Source organism: Pyxicephalus adspersus, chromosome 1, assembly GCF_032062135.1.
Source record: "Pyxicephalus adspersus chromosome 1, UCB_Pads_2.0, whole genome shotgun sequence".
NCBI lineage: Eukaryota > Metazoa > Chordata > Amphibia > Anura > Pyxicephalidae > Pyxicephalus > Pyxicephalus adspersus.
In genome coordinates this window covers 116,411,853-116,430,906 of record NC_092858.1, presented here as the reverse complement: position 1 = coordinate 116,430,906, position 19,054 = coordinate 116,411,853, and the positions used below count along the sequence as shown (strand labels likewise).

General features: G+C 36.9%; 1 protein-coding gene across 1 annotated transcript in view; it reads left to right on the top strand.

Annotated features, from left to right (window-relative positions):
- DSTYK (dual serine/threonine and tyrosine protein kinase) overlaps positions 1-19,054 on the top strand; it is a 48,894-nt gene that overhangs the window by 23,933 nt on the left and 5,907 nt on the right. Inside the window, exons 5-10 of the mRNA XM_072424935.1 lie at positions 5,078-5,161; positions 9,140-9,316; positions 11,080-11,209; positions 11,732-11,888; positions 13,515-13,647; positions 17,470-17,583. Coding sequence (XP_072281036.1) covers positions 5,078-5,161; positions 9,140-9,316; positions 11,080-11,209; positions 11,732-11,888; positions 13,515-13,647; positions 17,470-17,583 — 795 coding nt within the window. The remainder of the gene's footprint in view (positions 1-5,077; positions 5,162-9,139; positions 9,317-11,079; positions 11,210-11,731; positions 11,889-13,514; positions 13,648-17,469; positions 17,584-19,054) is intronic.

The window sequence follows — 19,054 nt, the reverse complement described above, 5'->3', positions numbered from 1 at the left end:
AAGAGGTATTTTAGGTTCCACAGCCCCTGTGTCTCGGTACAGATCCTAGTCTACTGTTCTGGTATGTTGGCATTTGTATTCTCTTGTACTTTGGATACTTTGGGGTACTTTGTGCTGCTTACTAGTTTCGTCTGCTAGATGATCATGATTACTTCAGTGATTAGTTTCACAGAAATATGGCCAAAAAAATTACACACTGAAAGTAATGCAGGTGGCACCTAACAGTATCCCGGTATCCTCACTAGTACTCCCTGGGACTTTCTGTAAATATCTCTTCCAATACACAACTAGCATTGTTAAACTGACAACATAATCCTCTCTGTAGTAAAGTCACTACAGCATGGTTGTCCTTGTTTCTGATATAGCTGCTTTGATACTGTTAACATTGAAGTCAATAGCTGCATCTAGCTCTAGCAATACCTTTGTAGATTCAAAGAGTTTATGAATTTATGAAAATTATGTCAAAGCCTGTTCCTCTGCTGCCCATTTCTGCTGCCCATTTGCCTCTACCATTTAAGGAATGTAAACTTTCAGGTACATTTCTTTTATAAAACCATATGCCAAATTTTACTGTAAACAGAGGGTTTAGATGTATAGGAAGGTTTCATGAAAGTCTGTTGGTTTTTGGAGTTAGACACCATCACTGCCCATTCAGGAATACCTTTTATTCACCTGACCGGCGTTCTAGCACTGCTCCTTGCTGTGCCACAATTGGCACTGTGATCATCTGTGTCAGAGAGCCAGCAGAAACTTTTGCCAAGAAGTGAAATTTATCACCGTTTTTTCCCAAAGATGGAGGTGCAAGGCAGAGGAAAATTTTAAATAAGTGCAAAGGTCAAACACGTTTGTTTGTTTTTTTTTTAGTTATTGTAAAAACAGGACCATCATTTACTAGTACAATGTAGAATTTAGGTATACCAAGAGTGTAGGCCATAGTAATGCATTTGCAATTAAAAATGATAAAAGCAATCTAATGTGATGTTAAGAGCCTAGGAGCTGTAACACATGGCCATGGTCAGTGGCTAAAATTGAGAAGCCAGAGTGCTGCACCCAGTAGTTGCTCTGTATGATGCATTCAGTACTGTGTATTACCTTTTTGGCTGATTAACTTTTTATCAGCCTTCCAGAAGCCAAAAACCTGACATAGCTTCCACTTTCCTTCACATACAGAAAGTCAACCCCTTCTCCTACTATATTAATGTTGATTGGGTTCAGGGTGGCATGCTTACAGCATTGGGGATTACTGGGCTGACTTTTTAGCTCACTGCTAATAATTCTTAAAGAACATTTTTGGTTAGTAGGACTTTGAATTCCTGGGCCAAATAAAGGCTGTACTTCACTATAGGCTGTCTATCTATATGTGAAAACCTTTCAAACTGTGGGTTGAAAACACCAAAGGCTGAGATGAAACCTGGGATTCAGAAATTTGTGGATAAGAATCTTAAAATTTCCTTGATCTCTTGGAATGAAATTGATGGCATTGGCAAAAAAAATAAATAAATTCCAAATTTATATATGTTTGCTTTAAACCATAGGTCTATCTATATATTCTAACACCTAAAGATGCAGATGCCTACTGTAACGTACTGATCAAATCTGTATTTTAGAGCTTTTCGCCACCAGTTCTTTTTGAATAGCAGGTGGTGCTTCTTCACTTCAAAACCCTACCATGCAACCTCTTTAATGCGCCCAACTTTTTACTAAAATTATTGTAGATTTTGCAGTGTGGTTTTTTTTTTTTTTTTTCCTTGTCCTTTTTACTGGGAGAGTATTTTTCTGAGAAATCAGAGAGCACCTTTGTTCCACCTTAGTCTCTCAGCTTCAGAACTCAGGACTGATGTTAAATGTGGATGAATGAGGTCCTATTTCAATGGGAAGTAAGCTAATTTTTCAATGCTCCCTTGGGTTGAGAAGCCTTTTCTCCAACTAGAAACAACAAAATGTTAATTCAATGAATAACATGTTCTTACTATCTTGCAGCCGCTATACCTTGGTTATTGGTATTCTGAATTAGAATTCTTAATCCATGTTTCTACATAGTAATAGAGTCTCTAAATTGGTCAGCTCAATTCAAGGGGGTTTCTTGGAAGTTTAATATCCCTGTTAAATATTACAAAAGAGGCAAGCAGCTTCATTTTTGTCCAACCTGACAGATCTTCTTGTAGTCTGAAATATTCTTTAAAAAGAAACTTCGACTTTTACAATATTACGATAGGGTTATTTTCCAGAGGTCTATTGAAAATTGTGATTGCAATTTTAGTAGCAACAGACTAGTTAAAAAGAAAAGCTTAGTACCCTACCATTCTGAAGGGGTCTCTTTATATACATCATGGCTTCTTTTACAACCATGTATACCATACACAGGTTAAGGTTCTAAATCTGAAGACCTATTTGAAAGCTTTATCACCTAGGCAATTTATTAAAATGTACCTGTTTCGACTTCCGTACAAACTCAACTTAAGAACAAACCTACAGTCCCTATCTCATATGTAATCCGGGAACAACCTGTATATGTAATATTTGATGTGTTGGCTTATGCGGCATTTACCAAAAAGTTTTTTTTTTCTGCTCAGAACTGAACATCCCAATAATTTGAAATTCTTGCAGTTCAGACTGCATGACAGAATCCCCATCTCTTAACATTTGCCTACTATTTTCCCTGGTGTCTTAATTTGGTTTTATAAGCTTTAACTGGTTTGCTGTTAAGCCCTTATCAAACTGTTTAAAGAATTTAAACCTAAAATGGCCTGCTAGATTTAGGTGGCTTATGCTCTCACTACTAGATCCCTATACGTGGCAATTCTTGACAAAATGTATGTATAAATATATGTATATATGTGTATGTATACGTGTTCAAAAAGTGGGCTGTACAAGACACGTCCTATTTAGTGCTCCCAGTTGTTTATCCCACAGGTATCCAGTAACCCCTAATATTGTGTCGGTTTTTCTACCTTCCCCCTATACTTTGTTCCAACTTTCTAATGGCTGCCCCATTTGTATGTCTAATTTTTCCATCTTTTTATAATATGCCCAAACTATCCAGTGCCATGTATTTTCATTCAATGTGTTCCATGTTTTGTTAGGAGTGGAATCCCTTGTAATAGTGTAATCAATGTAGTGTAGGCTAAGTTCACATTAGCAGTAAAAACTATGCCATTTACCACTCCCGAGTGACTACCTGCAACCGTTAGGCACCTGGGATTGGTAACAGGCATTAACTGCTAGGCATTTTTAGGCTTGGTTTTTTTAAGCAGCAGTGGTTCCTGGCATGAGAAACAGGTAAACACAGCAAATGCAGCCTAACTGCGCTCCTGAGGCTGTATTAAGTTTGAGAACTTTTGTGAAAATTCTTTTCACTTGATCTATCCATAAACCGAGCCCAGCCCAGCTAGTCTTTCCTCCTCTTCCCACAACCTCTTGGGATATGTGACACAAATATCTCAGGAGGCTACGTATTAAAAAAAAATATATATATATATTTAAGGAAATATACTAAAGGAAAATTCACTGAGAATATTAAAAATGTAGTGATGGTTTAAGAGCATTGTGCATGTTATAGCAGATGGACACAGGACAGCCAGTGCCCCCTCTCAACACTGCCCCCTCTCAACACTGCCCATATTCTTTAAAGAAAACTGCCTGTGAAATGTACCCAATTGGGCATGTGTAAAGACAGCTGCAGCACAGTGTGATAGCTGTGTGTGCAAAGGCTGCTTGTCATATTCTGCAGCCTCTCTGTTCAAAAACCTTTATATCTCTTAAACTGTTGCATCAACTTGCAATTTTTAGTGTGCACACACATAAACATTCGGGTTGTTGTTTCACAAGCAAGTGTGCCTAGGAGCCCAAATTTGAAAATGCAAATTGGGGACCCCTGGGGCCCAGCAGGATGCCTTGCAGTGGGCCTCCCAAATATATACCCACCTTTCACAAAATTAGAACTGTTATATTAGGCTACCCTGCCTCGTTTGAACCCAACTTTACCTGGTGTGTTGGAAAATGAAAATGTAGGTGCAAGTGGGGAACACTTGTGGCTAAATCCCTCTAAAATTTTATTAGCATGGCATCATGAGATTATAAAAAAACTCCATCAAAAATGCCCATCAGTACATGTTGCCTGCCCTGTTACACATCTGTTCACTTCTCTAGCTTGAACCCTAATTTCCTAATTTAGAACCAAGGGGTGCAGGTAAACAAACACATAGGTGCAAGTGGAGGACACTTGTGGCTAACACACCCCAAACTTTCATCACTATGTGGTCATTACAACATAAAAAAACTTTATTGATCAATACATACCTCGATGTTAAATATGGCTGTACGCTTCCAATACCTCAAGCCCAATTTCGCTTTACTGGGATGAGTTTGTTTTAAAGAATCTAGTGATTATCCTTTGGGGGATGTTACCCACAGATGTTCCCCACTTGTAGTACCAACATTTTTGATTGCAGCTTCTGATGAGTGGTGGATGGGGTAGGCACAACTGCTGGACACTGGCTAGTACCTTCTGGGGAGATCCATAGAACTGCTGGGTGTGAAACAACTGATAATTTTAGATTACCTGTGAATATGTAGAGATATTTCTAGTGGGCTTAGAAGGGCATACAATTTGGTTAATTTTTTCCATCTCTAACAATACCTGAAGATTGTTGGGTAAATTCAGATTTGTACTTTGGGAGCAACCCCGCTTAGGTCTTAACTGTTTTTAAGGCAGCGTAATATCTAGCAAGTAATGTAAGAAGGTTATTTACAAAATGCTGAGGCTGCAAGGATAGTGTTTTCAAGTGGTTTGTTTATTCCTGTGTTTCCTGTCCCTTTTTTCAGGTGGAAGCAGTACGTTTATGTTTGTATGTGTGTAAAGAGCATTACACCCGAAAGCCAGCAAAGTTTTAGACTTATCAGTTCAGTGAATTTGTACCACTATGTATTGAAAATGCACTTAATTCCAATCATCCAAGCAGTGGCCAGTGTGGTACTGTACCAGTAGATCATGTTCATGACTTTTGTTTTCTTCAAAGATTTGTAAAAAATTATCAATTTGCATGCAAAGGTTTTATGCAAGTTTTTTTTCCTTTAGATATTGAATGCTGCATACCATGTGGAGGTCACTTTTAATTCTGGATCCACTGTCACGAGAATGGTGTGGGAGCAGATTGTACAGGTAAAAAGCTTGGTATTTGCCAAGAATAGCGGAGAATTTTGTGATACACCTAATGTAAATAAGCATAATGGGTGAAACTGTTTTTTAACCTTGTTGGAAGTGACGGGTACATTGAGACTGAGACAGCTGTATTTGCACATTTCTTCTTGCTAGTGATACATTGGGGTTGAATGCAGATGTTTCCATTGCCGACATCCTAATGTTATTTGGTTGTCTTTGACTTAAAACACTCCCCTTTGACCGGAATGAAAATTAGATCTCCTGATCTGCATTCTCATTCGAGGTAAATGCCATTGGATTTACATGACATCCAAAGAATTCAAATTTCCTGGAGCCAACGATGGGTTTACAGCCACCCAGAATTGGCTGTACTAGAAAGTCATAAGCTGGCTGAATGATGTTAAAAATTGAGGTTGTCCATGCCTCTATTTTTCGACCTGCATGGGGACATTCAGTTGTTCATAAATATTAAATTGATAAGCCTCCTCTGTTTTGGGCCTAAAACTCTGCCATTCACCCCTTTTTTCCATCCTTTATTTATGTAATGTGAAGGTAACATTTCTTTCCTTCTTTCTGCTTTACTTTACTTCATTTCATTGGTTTTAGGTGGCTAAGTAGGTAAGTGGCAAAGGGCTTAAGCTGCGTACACACGGCAAATTTTTCTCGCCCGATAATCGGTATCGGCCAATTATCGGGCGAAAATCTGCCGTGTGTACCCATGGACGATGGACGACGACCGATCGTAATGAAAGGGAAGGGGAGAGCGCGCAGCAGGGTGCCGCTCCGTCGCTCTCCCCCTCCCCTCTCCATAGAGCATGAACGGAAAAATTGCAGGTGTGTACGCAGCTTTAGTATGAGGTACCCTGCTGCAAGGATATGTTTATTTAGCATTAGTGTTGGTCCTTACAGATATAACACGACAGATCACCAGTTATTTAACATAAATAACTGCAATAATCAGGGGAGGGGAGTGTCACATAAAAATCTAATACACAGAAACATTTTACATCACGAAAACAGATTAGTATTGTTCCTTATATTCAGTTTTTTCATATATAATGAAGTTTTTTTAAAGACTAATTACTATTTAGCAATTGTTGGTTTAGGCTGGCAGTTAAAATGGTTGGTAAGGTCTGCTTTTCAAGAACCCAGGAAAAATAACTATTTAGGATGATAATAAAATTACCCTTAAGAAGGCAAAAATAACTTCATAAGATGGGACTGCCAACAGTTCAAAGTGCCTTTTTAGTGCCAACAATTAACAAGTCTACATCTGTGATATTTTTTGATGATTGAACATGTTGTTTAAAAATGATCATAAGAGAAGTAAAATAAATCATGTGGCCCTGTGAATTGAGGCTATTGTGTATTGAAGGAACACACTATAGTTTGTCTGTGGAAATATTTGCTGGCACCCTAATTTAAAGATTGCAGACAGTACTATACAGGATCATTAATCTTTGTGATAATTTATGTGCACAATTTTAAGTGTATAAAAAAAGGCATCAGATTTTACAGCAAATATTGCACAGGGTTTTTTTAAACAGATTTAGTTATATAGGATTAAAAAAAAGTCCATAAAAGCATGCATGTCTTGAGCACCCAGTACATACCTTTTAAAAACATTACACCTAGTTCAGTGCATGGTTGTCAATTTCCGTTGATTCAGATCTGCTTATCAGTTAAACGCTGTGTAGGGCATTATTCTGATGCATATTTTGATGTTACATGCAAATAGATATGGTACTTTTAATCCCAAAAGCTAGATCATTTATACATAGGGTTAATGTTTATAAAAGGTAATGATTAAGATTTTTGTATACATTCCACTTTTGTTGGCCTGAAAATAATTAAAAAAGATCACATTTTAAGCCAAGTAAATATAAATTTTACATTCATATTTTAGTTGGCCTCTATAAGCAGGTCATATTAGATAAAAATATAATAAATATATTTAATAGATAAAATATATTTTTGAGTTTATACATATACTAATATACTATTGATTTCCCTGGCAAGCAAAAATAAACCATTCTGTGGATCAAAAAAGGTACATAAAGTAGAAAGTAATACACTAAAAACATCACGCACATAATATAACAAAGCATCAAGTTTTAAGCAATACACCCACTTTTTTTTAGTTTAAATTAGGCAACTTATGGAAACCACATTTTAAAAACGCGTAAGCGTTTTTTTTTTCTTCTGATCTCATTGATCAGAACCATAGAGAAAACTTCAAATGTGAGGAAATCACCCCATTTCTACTTTTTTTTTATGTCAATTTAAAAACATTTCAATTCATTTTACCCTAGTTCAGTCACAGTGACAATGGTCAACTGGAAAAATGGAATAGGAGGAACAGCCAGGGATTCAGGACTCAATAAAAAATGTAAAAACGATTTCTAAAAAAAAACAAAAAAAAACTGGTATTGAAATATTTATGCATGTGGGCAAAAATAAAATACACAGTACATTTATGCAGTATGTAAATATTTCCATATGTTTGCTCTCTTTTAAAATGCTGCAAATTTAGTATAAAATACTGTTGATCAGCAAGAAACCCAGTAGAATCTGAACTTGGCCTGACAACATTGTCCCTTTGCTATATAATAGATATACTCTAGATTTGGGTTTCTGACAGCTTAGAAACTTCTGTTGTTGGTTTGCATTAGAAGATTGACTGCTAACTACACCAGTGAATTTAAAAAACAAAACATTTCTTTACAATGTTTTTTAATACACAGTTGCATTAGGACTTCCTTAAAAAGTGCCTTTTCTTCAGGATATAAAAATACTTTAGTTTTATGATTCACTTTCATTTTGTTTACTTAAAACTGCTATAAAATGCTATAAAATGGGTATTGACTACGATATTTTGTTATTTTAAACTTGTTACTTTTTAAAAAAAAATATATTATTATTGTGATGTTTTAGTTTTCCTATCACCTATTACTAATCATTTGTGATTCTAAATAACCAGTAAAGTATAAAATTAACCACTTTTATTGAAGTCCAGATAAAACAATATTGTGTATGCCAAAAGATAAAAAGCCATAGGCACCTAGACTATTGGCATTCAGTGACCTATTCTATTGGCATTCAGTGACCTATTTTAAATGTGCAAAAAAAATGGACCTGATTTATTAAAGCTCTCCAAGACTGAAGAGAATACACTTCAGTGAAGATGGGTGATCCAGCAAACCTGGAATCGATCTGGTCCTGGTTTCAATGCATTTGAAAGCAAAATACTTTGAAGAAATTATTTTCAAGTTTGCTGGATCACCCAGTTTTACTGATGAAAGTGTATTCTCCAGATTACAAACCTGTATAAATGTTAGACTAAAGAATAGCTCAGATGAGCTTCATGCTAGTGACAACCACACAATAGACTTAATTAATACAGTATTGAACTAGTTTATTATGACTTTTATCTGTGAAATAGGACATTTTTACATCATGTATGATTTCCCTTTCGTTTATTAGGAGTCGGTAATTTTTTGGCAGACTTCAGATACCCCAAAATTGCCCCGATTTCACAGCCCTGATAATTTCTCAGCGGTGCTCTGGTTTTAAGTAGTGAATTTATTCATTTTAAATACTGTAATATTATCTGTTTCATAATTTTTTTTCCCCAGCAGCTCACTGTTTTATGTTTGTGTTTGTTATTTTATACAAGTCTATTACATTTCTAATTTTAATTGTTCTTGGGTAAGTTTTAGAAACCTGCTGGTTAAAATTGTAGTTTTTGAGGTTCTGAAGTCCCACTGACATATAAGGGTCATGAAGGGGTAGGGTGGCTGTAAATTCAGAAGAACACAAGCATACATAGATAGCTCGCAGACAATGCTTCTAATGGGAAGAAGATTCTCTTTTCTTACATTATATAGAATGACACACTGTGAATAGTGCAACTTGGTAAGCATAAAAAGCTAAGAGTATGAAAAATCAGCATGCTCACTCCAAACATTTTTTTCACAGATCATACAGCGCATTACATGGGTCAGCCCCCCAGCTATCACACCAGAGTGGAAGCGTAAAGTGGCTCAAGATGCAATTGAGAGCTTGAGTGCATCCAAGCTTGCCAAGAGTATCTGCAGTCAATTTTGTAAACGTCTAAAAAGTTCTCATGAAGCCTTTGCTGCTTCCCTCAAGCAGGTGGGTGTTTTATCAGCTTTGTTTAATCCAACTTGGTCTATGTGCCTGTTAACCTAATCACTGGTTAAGGAAGAAGTTCCTGTATGGATAAAATCTCTAAAAGACAATTCCTATCTGTATTTTAGACATGTTTCAAGGTAGGTTCATTTTATCTATGCATTCTTGTAGTTCTGTTACATTATTATTATTAACATTATGTTGGTGAAGGATTTTACCTGATAGTGTACAGTACAAGCATGGGAAGAGGCAGGTATTTGTTCTGCAAAAAGGACACCTGTCCCTTCTTTAATAAACAACCTGCCCACTTGAAACTTTCTTTTTTAAAAAAAATGTAATTCCTTATTAATTTTTTTTGATAGTTTTGTGCATTTTCTGGTTTCATATGTACGCTTGATCATTTCTTAAACAATATACTTAAGTATGTATATACTTTGGGTACAGAAAAGAAAATCACCTCCTTCAAAATATTTACATTTTGTTGCTTTGCTTCTGATTTTAGGACACACAAAAATTATTAACTGTGTTTACATCATTGTGCAACTAAAGTTTTGAACAAAAACCATTATCCCTGAGATGGATAAAGGATCACTTTCTGTGTCAGTATTTGAGACTACCTTTTGCTTTAATTACCGGAGTCTTTTGCCAAATATTCTTAACAGAACTGTCTAAGTGCACCCAAATTGGATGATGACCTTTTGTGGTCTGAAGTCTTTAAGTAATTCCACAGATTTGGTTTTTGGTGTTTTTCTGAGCCAAGACTAGGCCACGCATGGACTTTCCCCTGTTTCTTTAAGCTACTGTGTGGTCAATTTTGCTGGGTGTTTTCGATCGTTGTCATGTTGGAAGGTAAACCTTCTTGCCAATTCTCTGGAAGAGGACAGCAGGTTTTCATTAAGAATTGGACAATATTGTGCATAGTCTGTTTTTTCCTTCTAGCCTGACTGGTGGTCCAGTCCCTGCTGCAGAGAAACCCAAAGACAAGATACAACTGTCTCTATGATTTTCATTAGATATGATGTTTTTGAACGGTGAGCTGTCTTGCTTTTAGATTATTCCCTTTTGGCCTCAGCAAAACACACTTCAAATTGTGTTTTGGCAAAGTGCAATCAAGACTTGATGTTGATTTTGTTTTCTGTATCCCTTACATGCAGACAACATTTCCACCAATGATTATCAAAAGTTTTTTGTGTAAGCCAGTGAGTTATAAACTTTCTGTGATTGTCAGTGTTTCAACATGGGAGTTGGTTCTTGTACCCTAGTATTGTATGTATATATGAGAAGATGATTGTGTAATCATATTCTTCTTGTGGCTCCTACAGTATTGAACAAGTGACAAACCCAGATGGGGTACTTTATTGAGGTACTTATTGAAAGTTATTTTAGAAAGACATTTGCACTTACCCTTTAAATCTAGGGTCAAAAGGTGTATGATCAGAAATTGTACAAGCATATTGTATTCTGTGCTGACCACCTACTTCTAGAACTTTGTTTCTATTTTTTAATGTATTTCATGAGCTTTCAGATAAAGATTGTGGTCTCCCAACAATTTGTCATGGATAGTTTCCTTGTTTTGATTGCCTTCATTCCTGAAATTTTGCTAGAACTTGCCATTGTAAACATTTTCACTGGTATCACTGTGGGTTTCATTGACTTAACCACCATATATGAGATCAGATGGAATGAAAACTGGTGGAAAGCTTCTAAAATTGCCTTCTTATATATTCTGATATATTGCTGGTATTTGCCTTGATTCAATTTTTCAGCTAGAAGTTGGTCACTCTGGCAGGCTAGAGAAAACTGAAGATCTTTGGCTAAAGGTTCGTAAAGAACATGCACCACGTCTGGCCCGGCTGTCACTGGAAAGCAGATCGCTGCGAGATGTTTTGTTGCATGGTAAGAATCATGATTGAAAATTGTTTACATTTTGTTGCTGAAAAAAAAAGCATTTGGTAAGTAGTTAGTAAGGTTTTACAGAGTGGTGAGGATATGCTAAAGCAAAACCTACAAAAATGAGTAATGAAGTGCTTTCTAACTGCAGCATGTTAAAAAGAAAAAAAAAGGAAAAAAAAAGTCCTCCATATAATTTAGTTGAGCATTCTTTACCGTGCTGAAACACAATCTAAATACTGAAAAAGCTCTACAGCTTCTTTTGATGCTTTTTTGCAGTATCTAGTTTTTGTAGAACAAATTAAGTTTTTTGTATGTCTTCTTTTTTCCTCCAATCTAACCACTGCATCTGTATGTCCCTCCTAAATCCACCTCTGTACTGCACATAAAGGCTCTCACCATGCCACCACTATTGTTCATACTCTTTTCATCCCCCCCCTCCCTAGTCAAACCTCTCATTTGCTGCTTACATTTGACCCTTCATAGATAGTTTGTGTGTATGTGTATGATTTTTTTTTTTCCCCTCAGGAAAACCAAAGCTAGGACGTGAGCTGGGAAGGGGCCAGTATGGTGTGGTCTATCTGTGTGACACCTGGGGTGGACATTTTCCATGTGCTTTGAAGTCTGTAGTACCTCCAGATGAAAAACATTGGAATGATCTTGCTCTAGAATTTCACTACATGAGGTAACTACCACAAGTAAAACTTAATACTATACTTTTGTTAGCTTCTGAAGTATTGGTTTTAAAGTCAAAGTTGTTGCCTATTTAAAAAAATCTTACATTTTAATTACATTTAGTTACAATCACACTTCATAATTACTCTGTAATGGTATTTAGTCTGTTAAATGATATATGTTGTATAGTGTATTTACATTGAATTCAGGGTGAATGAGTGCGACATGATTCACGATATTTACATAAACACTTTCTGTCTTTGAAGTTTTGTACAGAGTTATCTGAAAACATTAAGTAGGTCGCTGCTTCATGCAAATCAAAAAATGTTTGATTTAAGGATTGACATGGATTTCTCCTGAAAGTGGCATCTAGCATATTTCTATTTATTGATTTAAGATTGGCTTGTAATATACAGTTAGGTCCATAATTATATGGACAGAGATAACTTTTTTCTAATTTTTTTTCTGTACATTACCACAATTATTTATTTTATTATATAATTATTATATTATTATTTAATTATTATATGAAACAACTCAGATGCAGTTAAACTGCAGACTTTCAGCTTTGATTCAGTGGGTTGAACAAAAAGATTGCATGAAAATGTGAGGAACTAAAGCCTTTTTTTTAATCGCATTTCACGGGCTCAATCATTGAGAAGATGCCCGGCACTAGAAGTCTCTGATTGGCTGGAAGTCTCCCCAATTCAAAACCGCTGGTGCTCTAATATAAGTATCTCTTACTCTGTAACAAACTTTCCAGCACAGTAATATGATACATTTGTTACATTTTTCTGGCAGTGGATAAAAGAAAAATGTAACTCGAGTAAGAGATATCATGTCATTGTAGGATAACCTGTAAAAAAACAAAAAACAAACACTCAATAAATTAATTTAACATTATTTTTTTTTAACACCATTTTTTACATATTTTAATCCAAATTTTTGCCATCGAATCTCCTTTTTTTTTGGGTCAGGTCTATCCGAAATCGAACAGCCATATTTGGGTCGAATATAAGGACAACCTGAATTCGAACACCCACACTGCTAACTGTTTAATAGGGTTTTCTAAAGATTTGAAATGTGAAAGTTTAGATTATAGCTCAGATTATAGAGGATAAAGAGGGAGTGTCACCTCAGTCATGGAAAATGTTGTACACCATTCTGCTAAAATGCCCAGAAAGCCCAGTTGTTAATCTGTTATTTAAAATTGTATGGCTGATTTGATTGCTACTTAATAATTACACTACAACTACATTTAGAGCACTTATCACCTTGATTCGATATTCAGTTCTTAGTAGATGCTCAAAATTTTAGGCACCTAATAATTTTTTGCCTTTCAGGAGCTTTGGTGTTCTCCCCTCTTCACCCCTGCAAACCTACCATGGCAGTTATGAAGGCATCTCATCTTGTATAATTTTTTATTATGTGTTTATGTTGCCTAGATTGCAACAGTTTAAACAGTTGAGGAGTGGGATTTGTTTATTTAAAGTGACTATATATAAAGTGAGCTAAATAAATATCACTTTTAAGAAAAAAAAATAAAGCTTCGGTTTAATCTGGATTTTGGGTGATAATCATAACGTAACGTTTCTTTTTACTTATGTCAATAATTAGTGAAAATATGCTCTTGTAGGTCGCTGCCTAAACATGAGAGATTGGTTGATTTGCATGGCTCTGTTATTGATTATAATTATGGAGGAGGCTCCAGCATCGCAGTTCTACTAATCACAGAACGTCTTCATAGAGATCTTTATGCTGGACTTAAGGTAAGCATGTTCTGCACTACACTACACTACACTGTCAATCTCTTGATCTAGATCTAGTCTAGATCACCAAAGAACCAAACCAGCCATTTAGTAGCAGAAGAACTCCATTATAGCAAAATGATTGTCACCCCTTTTTGACAGCATGCTGAATATATGTAGATGTGTGTACAATTGTGCACTAATGCTGTTTTTTTTGTAAAGCAAGTATATGCTCATGGATTTTATCTTCATTGTACACAAATGTATATTTGTAGCTTAACAAATCTTTATGCACATACCAGGTAGTCACATTCGCAGGCTTATATTCGGCACCATGGTATATACAAGATATTTTTTCATATTTAACTTGACATGCAAATTTAAAATAATGTTTTTTTCTGACCATAGTGATGATGGAAGATCACTGAATCCTTCAAACCTTGCATCAGCTTCTGCTTCTTTTTCATTTTGTAGTCAGCAGTCAGCTGTCTTTGTTTTATTCCAGTGTGACAATGCAGTTTGCTTTACAGTATATAAATACAACAGCACTCTTGGACATCAGTCTCTAAATAGATAGATAGTTTTGAATGGATTGTAAAAAAAAATACAATTAAAGCCCAACATTAGCTAGCCACTTTTTAGGCAGTTCCCACAAAAAAAGCTAAAAATTATATTGATTAAAGCTGTTTTGCAGCTGTTAGGACATGAAAAACCAAGGTATCAAAAGAATGTGGTCCAGGAAATTTTATATTTACCTTGGATCCAAGGTTGCTTTAAGCTGGCAAGAGCATGGGTGCACTATCAGTGCCTGATGTGAAGGAGACCTTCGGCTTGCCAACCCCCAACTATGAGTGTCCATGCTATCGGGAAGTTGAGGGTTATAAAGGGAGGGATGAAAGTATGGAAGCAGGTGCCATTAGTTTGAATTCGTCCTTGCACTGGAGCCAGATTAGCTTGGTGAACTGCATGGGGCCCAAACACGTTGTTAGTGGAATTCCACAAGAAATGGTGAAGATGTGCTGCCAAATAATTGAAAAAGTCAAAAAACCTAATCCTCTCCTCTCCCGAAGGGTGCAAAGCTGCGATTTAGGCAGCTGGTGAGGTTTATACCCCCCAAAAAAATCAAGGGTAGCAGCCTGCAGTTGTCCAAGGGCAGAGGGCGAAACCAGAGCTGATAAAGTGGTGAAAAAATACAATCTTTTAGGGAGTATAGACACTTTTAATAGGATGATGCATCCAAAAAAGGATGTCCGAGGGCACGCTGTTTGTGGTGGTGGCAGTGGAGTGTTTGATAATTGGTGCTATACAGAGTGCTGTAGGTGGAAGTTATGTAAACACATAAGTACTTAATGGAATCAGACCCCCAATGATAAGGATACTGAGATTGTAGTTGTTGTAGCTGCGGGTGTGGTAAGTTAATTGTGATGGCTTCTGTTTTGAAGGCATTCATTTTTTAGCCATAAAGGATATGAAATGAAGGATTTGTAAGTGTTCGTAATCTATAGTCAGCATAAAAGGTGATGGTAAATGTTTTAGGCCCAATAAGGACCCCCCATGATATCTGGGTGTTGGTGAATTGTCAGGGCTAGTGGCGAATAGGGGTGATGGCAGTGGGCAGCCCTGTCTGGTGCCATTTTGGGTATGAATAAGGGGTGAGTTGGCATGCACCAATCTATCTCTGCTGTTGGAACAGTGTAGAGGGCCCTTACTGCTTGGAGGCAGGGACCCTGGAGCCCGATCCAAAATAGGGTTTGTATGAGAAATGGACAGTTAAGCTGGTCGAATGCTTTTTCGGCATCTGAGTTGAGAAGCGTTATGGGACAATAACTTGAGAGATCCCGTGGCTTCTTTCTTGGTTTAGAGAATACAGATATAGGAGTACAGCATTGACTGAGGATTCATGGCCCCTCCAAAAAGCTGTTAATGAGGGAGGTTAGGTGTGGGGAGAATGTTTTGTAATGGCTTTATGAAAACGCATCCAGGCCCAATGCACTCTATAGTGGAAAGTTTTTAATTGAGAGCTACTTCTACAGTGATGGTCTAATTGAGAGTGTCCATTGTTGAGGTCTCCAATGTGGGGAGGGAGAAGTGGGTTAGATAAGTCATCAATGCATGAGGCAAGAGTGAATTGATCCTATAGTTGCGAGTCATGCACTGATTATTATAGAGATTTATAGAACTCACCAAAGTTCCCAGCAATAGTCTTAGTATTATAATATAGGGACCTCTGATTATCTTGCACCGCCATAGGGGTAGATTCGGCTGTTTGGTCCCGTGTTTGGGAGGCCAAGAGATGGGCTATAGGTGGGGTGGACGAGGATGAAATATGGACCATTATTGTTCTAAGAAGTAATCTATGATGCCCTCCATATCCAGCAACTGTACTAGGGTATGCACACCAGAACCACTCTACTTGTAAAGAGATAAGAATAAAGAAAGGGGGGGGGGAGTAGGGAGGAAAGTCAAGTGGCAGGTCAAAGGGTTGAGTGGCCCACTTCACTGCACAGCATTGCCATCATTGCCAGCAAAAAAAAAAAAAGTAGTACAGGGCTTGGGTAAAGGTGCAAGCAGAGGGACTCCTAGTGTCCCTGGTAGGGTAGTCTTCATTGATCCTGCAGGGCTGACTACATGGGAGCAGAGTGCTCCTGCTGCTGACTCTGTAGACTTTCTTCTGACAATATCAGAGCTGCACAATTGTGTGCAGGCTCAGGAATCTGCTACTGGAGATCCACACAAGGTGGTATGGAAATTTCCTCCCTACTGCAGTGGTGGGGATGAGAGCACTAGAGCAGCCTCCCATTGTGGAGGATTCTGTCTTGCTGGCCACGTGTACTCAGGTGCCATCTTCTCCATCCCTGCTGGGTCAGGGGAACCGGGGCAGAGATAATATTGTAGTGAGGCTTTCGGGGGTCTACATCTGGCTGGATTGGATCCCAACTTCTGCAGCTTTCTTTTTGCCATTTTCTGTTACCCATATGTGGGAATGCATGGCTCCCTGTGCCAGAAAAATGCACACCCGAGCCTCTTCATTCATGCCGCCGTTCAAGCCACGCCCTCTTAAAAGCTAATTATTGTAAAGTCCCTCAGTATCTTAATCCCAACCCCTTGTACTAGCCACTTTGGATGGACAGCTTGATCAGTACAAAGGAAAATTTAAAAATTATTCATAAAATTTATGGAGCTTTTGTCAAAATCAACTGGTAATAAAACTGTTTTTTGCACTGTCCCCTAAAACGAAGTGTTGTTGCTAATAACACTGCAGCTTATGTCATTTTTGTTTTGTTCATAGTTCAACTTTTATTTTGGTTAGGTGTTCAGAGACCAAGGACTTTGTGTTTGTCTGACGCACATAGTAATAAAATCACCAGGAATGCTTAAAAAAAATATACACATGTTGACATTTTGTTTTCATGCCTTTTAATTTTAAGGATCTTTTCTTGATTTGGTTTCATGTATTTTCATTGATTTGAAGGCAAAACGAGAAAGATGTAAATGCATTCTTGGAATCTATGTGGTTTCTTTTTAGCTTCCATCAAGTTAATCATTTTACTTTTTGATTTGTAGTTTCTGAAGTCAACAGAATTATTTTTTTTTTTATAAGGCCCCTAATTGCTATGTAAAAATCCTAGGAAGGCAGCAGTGGCAAATTTAATTACCATAAGCAATTTTAATTAATGTTTAATAAACCACAACAAAAAGTCCAGATTTAATGTAACATAGCACAAATATTTTTTAAAAGGGTTTATCTTAATATTATTGGAAATGTTAACACTTATGTAATATTAAAAAATATGTATAAATAACTGTATAAGCTGCTCATCAAGTTTTTTGTCTGTCTTTTAGGCTGGTCTCTCTTTAGAAAATCGGTTACAGATTGGTTTAGATGTGGTGGAAGGCATCCGTTTCCTGCATAGTCAGGGCTTGGTCCATAGAGACATCAAATTGAAAAATGTTCTGGTGAGAATAAAGAGCAATACTTACTGTTTGCTTTAATGTGTACACCGTTTAAAGCACTGTTTGAAGTCTAATCCGCAACATTAAACATTATTGTATTGTGGCCTCAAAAATATTCTATGCAGTCATGTACTTTAAATTTACATAGTTTAACACAAATATTAAGGCAGTCTCCATAAACCATAAAACTTTTACCAATATACATATATTTGTATGTATAACTATACCAATATTCTCCCTCCAAAACTTATGGAAATAACTAACTATTTGTGTTCGTGTGTCTGTGTATAAGATTAACCCAAATAAAACAGGAAGCACACACTTTACATATGCCACCCCCCCTGCGTTCTTCCTTACAATATTCTTTAACGTTTAAGTGAAGACTGTAGATGTATACGTTATTTGGGTGTACAAATTGCATCATCCTTTGAACACAGGAAGAACATCCCACCCCTATCCATGAATTTAGATTTAGCATGGATAAATGGAGGACACAAAACATTGAAAAGAGATTTCCTTAACTTTATCTGGCGTTATAAACATGACAGACTGCAGAAGGAGAGAGGTAGGTAGTGTGCTCTCTCAGGGATGGAGGTGGTATGGGAGGGCTGGATTTATGTAAAAACTACCTGGCAGCATATCTGAGGAGCCAGAAAGTTTGATTATCCCTATCCCTCCCTCTTATGGAGGAAGATCTACGCCGCACAATGGAGACAGTGCAAAGCTAAATATAATCTTATATCTGTTGGTTCATTACTGACCTTATTTATACAAAAACCTTATTAGCGATGAGCTAGATTCAGAGGTGGTCTGCTTTTTGGCAAGATTCTCAGAAAAGTTCCATTTGTACCACATTTATATATATATAAAAAAAATGTTATCATAGCCATCATACTCCGGTGCTTCTGAATAATCTATGAAGGTTTCATGGGGATCGCTGTTGGGGATGTTGTATGTACACCTTAGAACAGGGATGCCCACACTTTTTTGGCTTGCGAGCTACTTTTAAAATGACCAAGTCAAAATGATCTACCAACAATAAAATCTTGGACTTAAAACTCTACCATGCACAGGAGTTATTATTTTGAAAGACCGGGCTCTGCAATCTACTTGCGTTGCCTTTGCGATCTACCTGTTGGGCACCCCTGCCTTAGAACATATCTTTTGAGAATGCCACCTAATATGTCCTTTTTGGTCACAAGTGCGTCAGTTGCTGGTAGATCTCACAGGTTGCCATACAGATTTAAAAATATTAAATTTCTTCCTAGGCCTTCCCTTGTCTAGTCTTCCATCCTAGGCTTCAAAGCTGGCTACCCACATTCATGACCGCCACCATTGTTGACTTATTGTGTCATACTGCAAATTCACAGCTACTTCATCATATGTATCTTTGATATGGAAGATTCATGATATCAGTTTAATTAAATAACTCACATCTCTTCAAAAACATAATTTGACAGTCTTCAATAATATC